The sequence below is a fragment of the Anas acuta genome, chromosome 23 (assembly GCF_963932015.1).
Source record: "Anas acuta chromosome 23, bAnaAcu1.1, whole genome shotgun sequence".
NCBI classification, from domain to species: domain Eukaryota; kingdom Metazoa; phylum Chordata; class Aves; order Anseriformes; family Anatidae; genus Anas; species Anas acuta.
This window is the reverse complement of record NC_089001.1, coordinates 3,094,565-3,101,687: the sequence shown is the minus strand read 5'-3', so window position 1 is coordinate 3,101,687 and position 7,123 is coordinate 3,094,565. Positions and strand designations below refer to the sequence as shown.

The 7,123-nt window shown below is 59.6% G+C and overlaps 1 protein-coding gene across 2 annotated transcripts; it reads left to right on the top strand.

Moving 5' to 3' along the window:
- The first annotated feature begins 861 nt into the window (after nucleotides 1-861).
- Nucleotides 862-4,730, top strand: SC5D (sterol-C5-desaturase). 2 transcript variants are annotated; one of them, XM_068659260.1, is made up of 5 exons: nucleotides 862-987; nucleotides 1,574-1,791; nucleotides 2,567-2,699; nucleotides 3,039-3,139; nucleotides 3,319-4,730. In XM_068659260.1, the coding sequence occupies exons 2-5, from the start codon at nucleotides 1,582-1,584 to the stop codon at nucleotides 3,739-3,741; spliced, it is 867 nt and encodes a 288-aa protein (XP_068515361.1). In that variant the 5' UTR covers nucleotides 862-987; nucleotides 1,574-1,581; the 3' UTR covers nucleotides 3,742-4,730. The 2 variants fall into 2 exon arrangements, with proteins under 2 accessions (XP_068515361.1, XP_068515362.1); XM_068659261.1 differs by having other exon boundaries at nucleotides 888-987; nucleotides 1,577-1,791.
- The last annotated feature ends 2,393 nt before the right edge of the window (nucleotides 4,731-7,123 follow it).

Below are 7,123 nucleotides of genomic sequence, written 5' to 3'. Positions count from 1 at the left end.
TAAACGGCGTGGTGTGGCGGAGCTGAGTGGGGATGAGGCCACGAGGGGACCGGGGACCCCATGGGGGGAGGACTGGGCCTTTTGGGGAGAGGTGGGCAGTGTGGTCATACCACCCGGGCAGGCAAACACACAGGGAGAGGAAGAAAGCCAGGGAGAAAAGCAACGAGGGAGCAGGAGACAGAGGCGAACAGGCACAAGAGAGCAATGGAAGGGGCAATGGAAGGGCACACAAAAAAGACGGGGAGGGAGAAAGCAGCACAGCAGGAGAGGGAGAAGCAGAAATAACGAGACAGATGGGCAGACACAAAGGGAAGCAGACCTCAGAAAGAGGCAGAAAGCAAGAATGAAGAGGCAGAGAGAAGGACAGAGCCAGAAAGCTGGAAAAGAAAGCCTGCCTGCGGTGGGTGCAGCGATTCCCAAAGGCCCACATGCCCCACGATGGGACCATGGGGTTGGTATTAGGGTCGGTCTCTGTCCGTGAGCTGGGGATAAGAGCACAGCCCTAGCGGTGCAAACCGGGACAGAGGGAAGGCGGATGGGCAGTTATAATGCTAAAAAACCCACCTGGGGGGGCTGGCATAGTCCTGAAACAAACCCTCCTGGGGTGCAAACGCCCCCAGCTCGGGGGCAGACCCTTCCCCTGGGCATGCCCCCCCGTGGGCCATAAAACCGCTGAGCACCAGGCGGGATGCACCAAAACAGCGTGGATTTACATAAAAAAAAAAAAGGGTTTATAGAAAATCAGCTGATTCGAGCCCGAATCGAAACGGGGTAAAAACCCCACGGGGGACACACACGGGGACCCACGGACACGGGGACCCGCGGCCACCCCCGTCCCGTTTTTCCCGCGCCCGCCAGGCGGGGCCGTTTTCCCGCGCCACGCCCCCTCGTGACGTCACCGGCGGTGGTGGCGCGAGTGACGTCACGTGGCGCTACCGGGCGGCGCTGCCCCGCCCCGCCCCGCGCCGCGCTCGGGGCTGCCGGCAGGTACCGGGGGGCACGGGGGGGATATGGGGGGATACGGGGGGCATGGGGGGCAAGGGGGGGGCTCGGCACTAAAGGGCCAACGCGATCGGGGCCGGGGGGACCGGGGGGAAACCGGGAGGAGCCGGGGGAGGGGGAATCGGGGGTGTCCAGGGGGATTTTGGGGGGATCCCGGGAGATCCAGGGGGATTTGGGGGGGGTCCGGGGGGCTCCATGGGGGTCCATGGGGGAATCGAGGGGGTCAGTGGGGTAATTGGAGGGATTTGTGGGGAGCCAGGGGGAAGCGGGGTGGAACCGTGGGGATCCAGGCCGTGGGGGATCTGGGGGGTCCGGGGTAATCTGTAGGGGGGAGCTGTGGGGGACCCATGGGGATCTGGGGGGATCCATGGGGGAAACCCCTGGGGACCCCGGGTAGGATCCGAGGGGACCCATGGGGATCCAGGGGGCATCTCTGGGGAGCTGGAGGAATCCGGCCCCGTGGTTAACCTGGGGGGCCCTGGGGGGATTCATGGGGATCCGGGGGGACCCCTGAGGGTGCAGGTCCCACCCTGCCGCTGCCCCCCTGCATGTCCCCATCCCCGTCCCCCAGCAGCGACCATGGACCTGGTGCTGGAGGCCGCCGACCGCCACCTCCTGACCCCCTACGTGTACCCCGCCGGCTGGCCCGAGGAGGAGCCCTGCCGGCAGCTCCTCAGCCTCTTCGTCATCACCAACCTCGGGGCGCTCACCCTCTACCTGCTCTTCGGCACCCTCAGCTACTACTTCATCTTCGACCATGAGCTCCAGAAGCACCCCATGTTCCTAGAGGTGGGTTCCCGGCTTCCCAAAACCCAGCCGGCCCCCTCCAGGGTCCCCTGCGGGACCCTGGTGTCCTGCAGATGATGCCCCTTGTGCCCACCCAGTACAGAATGGGATAGGGATAGGAATAGGAATAGGGATAGGATAGGGATAGGGATAGGAATAGGGATAGGGATAGGGATAGGGATAGGGATAGGGATAGGGATAGGGATAGGGATAGGGATAGGGATAGGGATAGGGATAGGATAGCTGGAAGGGACCTACAATGATGGTCCCATCCCAACTGCCCGACTGCATCAAGGCTAACCAAAAGTTCCAGCATTTTATTAAGGGCTTTATCCAAATGCCTCTCGGACACCAATGGGCACAGGACCCCAAGCGCCTCTCTGGGCAGCTCATTCCAGTGTCTGAGTGGCCAAACGGGGCAGAGTGGCCGCGTGGTGTTATGATATGTACTCCTTGATGCCCAGCACCCAAAGGACGTGGTGATGGCTCTGCACGCAGTCTGGCCTGTCCAACAGCCCCCAGCCCCGTGATGCTGTCCCTGCCTCTGTTCTCCGGCTCCCCCATGTCCAAACCCCCTTCCTGGCCCCAATCTGGGCAACCAGCACCCTGCTCACCATACCCTTAGCACGGCGCTGATAGATATCAAGCCATGCCAGATGCCACCCTAAATACCATCCCTCCCCGCCCGGCCGTGGCCTCGATGGGGCAGGAAGGGTGGCACGAAGCTCCCTGGCTTCCTCCCATGCCCTGACCCATCCCTGGCGCTGCTGCCCCGCAGAACCAGGTGCGTCGGGAGATCGCCTACGCGCTGCGCTCCCTGCCCTGGATCAGCGTCCCCACCGTCGCCCTCTTCTTCGCCGAGGTGCGGGGCTACAGCAAGCTCTACGACAACATCGAGGACTCCCCCTACGGTGAGCTGCTCCCGTGCTCTCCATCGCTCCCTCCATAAACGCCTCTGCTTCCCCATTCCTCACCCCGGGACCTGTAGACACCGTGTGCCTGAGCCCCCGCACCCTGCCAGCCCGTGCAGGGTGATGGCCAAACCCCTGGTGCCTAAGGGATGGGACGGCCGCTTTCACACGTGCCCTGCCCTCATTTGGTAGCCCTCCTGTCACCTCTCTCAGCTCCCAGTAAACCCAGTTTCCCCTGGTAAGGAGAGACTGGTGAGCTTTGCCCTGCATCTGCTCCATGAGGCAGACCCTGACCCTGTGCACACGTGGGGGCTGCCACTGACGTGTCCTTTCCCCCAGGCTGGTCAGGAGTCTTCCTCAGCATGCTGTCCTTCCTCTTCTTCACCGACATGGGCATCTACTGGATACACCGAGGCCTCCACCACAAGCTGTTCTATAAGGTAGGGACCTCCTTATAACGGGCTGGCATCCGGGCCGGGGCTGAGTTGTGCCTTGTGGGGAGTCAACACCACCAGGGAAATGGGGACGGGTGGCCCAAAAGCCAGCCCCAAGGATTCTGGCCCGTGACTGTCTCAGGGAGCACCCCACAAGGGGCCCACCACACTTTTTGTCCCCGCAGCGTTTCCACAAGCCCCACCACCTGTGGAAGATCGCGACGCCCTTCGCCAGCCACGCTTTCCACCCCGTGGACGGCTTCATGCAGAGCCTGCCCTACCACGTCTACCCCTTCCTCTTCCCCCTGCACAAGATCACCTACCTGGGCCTCTACATCTTCGTCAACGTCTGGACCATCTCCATCCACGACGGCGACTACCGCGTCCCCCGCCTGCTGCGGCACGTCATCAACGGCTCGGCCCACCACACCGACCACCACCTCTACTTCGACTACAACTACGGGCAGTACTTCACCCTCTGGGACAAGATCGGCGGCTCCTACAAAAGTCCCACCTCGTTCGAGGGCAAGGGCCCCCACGACTACCTGCGCAGGCTGCGAGAGAAGGGCCCCGAGCAGCCCAACGGCGCCGTTGACAAAACCGACTAGATTTTGGCCTAGGCCGGCCGCCGCGGAAAGGGGCCAGGCCTCGTCCTGCTGCTCCCGACCCCCATCAGACTAAATTTCCCCGTGCAGAGCCCTCACCTTGCGCCAGAGCGACTGACGTGGGTTGATTTTTCGGCACTGACGGGCACCAGGCCTGCAGATGGCTCCCCCTGAACGCTGCAGACGGGTCGGCCTCCCCATCCCCTCCTCCTGGCACACAGACACCTTGATGCTATCGTGCTGCTGCTGCTATCCAGGCTCCTTCAGATACCACCTGCCACGTCCTTGCCCTGCGCCAAAATGTGCCCTCCCTGCTCCCCGTGCCCCCAAACATCAGGTTTGGGAAGCCTGGCGCCCGCCCTGCTCCCATGATGGTGCTCCCCAGCCTCTCTCCGTGCTGCAAAGCTCCCTTAAAACCATCCCTTTTGCCACTTTCAGCTACCCGAGACCCTGCAGCGGGTGTTGTAACAGCACCACAGCACCACGAGCACGGTGCTAATGTCATGGGGGTCTCTGGCCATCCCATTTCGTGAGCTGCCGTGGAGGCTGCAGCGTCAAATCGCATTGAGACAAGAGGCTGATAACACCAGGCACTTGGTTCTCCCATCACAGACACCGATGTTTCACCCACGTGCCTCTATTTCTTAAAAAAAAGCCACCCCTACCTTTTTGCAGCTGCTGCAGGCTCCGGGTGCGAGGGGATGTCTCGGCACGGGGCGCAGCCTCCCCGTGGCTTTGTGACACGGGGACACGTCACAAAAGGGCCGGCCTGTAGGGCAGGGACAGACTTTGAGCCCCGTGGGCCCCTCCAGCTCCCCGAGGGACCGCGGGAGGAAGGGCAGGGGCTGGGGAGCAGGCGGTGGGAGGGAGCCCTGGTTCGTGGCAGGTCCCCCCCTAACAGCTGACGGGCTTACTTGGAAACCTGGCCGCCTGGCCTTGGGGTCAGGGTGGCCATCAATAAATCCCACTTGCCAACTTTGGTGACATCTCCAGCCTCTGTTCCCAATCCAGAGAGCGCCCAGCACCCCGTTTCTCCCCAGTAGCACCTTGCTCCGTGCCCCACACCGATCGCCCCCTGCATAAGGCACAGGGGGACGTGGTCCCAGCACCTGAATACCCCTCCGAGCTTGGCCATGTAGGGTCAGCACTGCTCTTTTACCTCCCCTGCCCCAAACCTCCCCGCAGGGTGCTGCTGCCGGCCTCCTGCCTTCCCAGCCCCAGGTGGGGTGCTGCTGTCACCCTTTTTAATCGTTCTTTCCCCCATCAGAGGGCTCAGTGCCTTCGGGGAGCACCTGCCTGGGTCAGTGCCACGCGGGGTGACCGTATGGCACTTTGCTTCTTGGGGTGCTCTGGGACATGGACAGACACCTGCACCCGTCTGGGACCAAATACCCCGCTGATGGGCACCACAGATGCTCTGCTCCCTAAATAACATGTTTCCCTGCCCCCACAGCACGCTCCCATCTCCCTGCGCTCCCCTCCCTGCGCTTTCTCAATCCCCCCACGTGCACACGAACTCTGCCCCTGCACAACTTGGAGGCCAGACAAGCACCAAGGGTCAAGGCAAAGCCTGGATCGAACACAGGGACAACAGCACGGGGCTGGAATGAAAGCTGGGGGGGGCCTTCCTCCTTCGGGAAAAGCCTGGCACCCGTCTCCCTGCCCTAGCACGTGGCACCCCTGGGGATTTGCCACCCTCTGGCCCCACCAGGCGTGGGTGGGGGTTCTTGCAAAGCAGGCTGCTGCTGATAAATCGGTGGCCTGAGCCATACCAACCCCCCGTGCATCCCTCGGGGCTCACACCCAGCAGCCTTGGCCCCAGACACCGAGTCCCAGCTGGTTAAAGGACCTCAGCTTTTCCCACCTGCTGCCACTCCATGGGCTGAGTAATGCCTCCCGGGCTGCTTCTTGGGGCTGAGATCTCCTAGCCAGTAAATAATATAATAAAAATAATAAATAATAAATAAATATAAATAAAATAATAAATATAAATAATAAATAAAATAATAAAACAAAATAAACCAAAATAAACCAAAATAAAATAAAATAAAATAAAATAAAATAAAATAAAATAAAATAAAATAAAATAAAATAAAATAAAATAAAATAAAATAAAATAAAATAAAATAAAAAATAAAATAAAAGAGGGGACTATGGCATGGAGCACCCACATTTTCCTCCAGCTGAGCCTGTGATTGGTGCCACCTGCAAAACCACGGGGAGAGCTCAAAACACTGCCACGATGCTGTTATAATCACCATGGGGGTTACTGCCATAGCTATTCCCTGCAAAACAGCCCCACAACAGGCACCACGTCCCCTCATCCTCCTGCCCAGCTCCCAGCCCCTTTGGGGAGAGCCCCGGGGCAGCATGCAAAGCCACCACAACCCGTGAGCCCGCAGGGAACACAGCCCTGAGCTGGAGCTCTCCCCACAGCCAGGCCTGAAGGCTGTAGGAAATGATTTTTCCTCTGGGTTTCCAGCCAGGGATTCTTGGCGTGAGAGCGCAGCGAGGGGAGCGGAAAGGATTAGCGACCTGCAGGGCTCCGTCGGTGCCCCATTGAGAAGTCTGGCTCCCCGGCACAACAGCAAATTGTTCAGCTAAAAGCTAGGTGGCCTAGGAAATAGATGCAGAACTGACTGCTCGGGTCTGTACCTTGCAGGATTTCCCAAAGGACGGGCACTTTTCATAGTCCCCATGCACCCTGGCTGAGCACCAGGCTCAGCCCAAGCTTTACAGCACGGCTCCTTGGGGTTCTGCCCTGTGTATAGGGATGGGATCGCTCTGCGAGGCAGGACAGCTCGCTTGGGGTCTGCTCTCGAGTCCAGCAACATGCAAGGCATCCCTTAAATAACGGGGAGGAAGCAGGAGGCAGGGGCTCCTTACCTCCACTCGGAGATCCCAGCCCCTGCTGCTGATGAACTCCAGATGTCCCTTAAAATCAACTCCGCTGCTCCCCCTCCCCTCGACAGCAGGGGACGGATCATTATGATTGTTATTATTTCAAAACCTTACCTTGGCCGAGGAGAACCCTATATTCCCTGCTGCAAAGAAAGAGCCATTCATCTGTTCCCAGTTACCAGCGCTCAGCCCCCTTTGAGGGGTCCTACACGACATGGGGGCCGGGAGGACGAGGGGGAGCCCGATGCACACCCGATTCCTTGCTTTGGAAACCATGACCAAGCCAGTTCCTCATTTCCTACCTGTTCCTGTTTATTTATTATTTATTATTTATTATTTTATCATGTTCAGCTGCTGCTTTGTCCGGGAGTTCAAGGCAGCTCTTTCAGGATCCCACAGCCTTTTGGGATTTCTCTCCCCTGGCCACCACGTCCTCTCCAGCCAGAAACCCATTTTATGGGTTTGTTCAAAACCAGAATCTCCC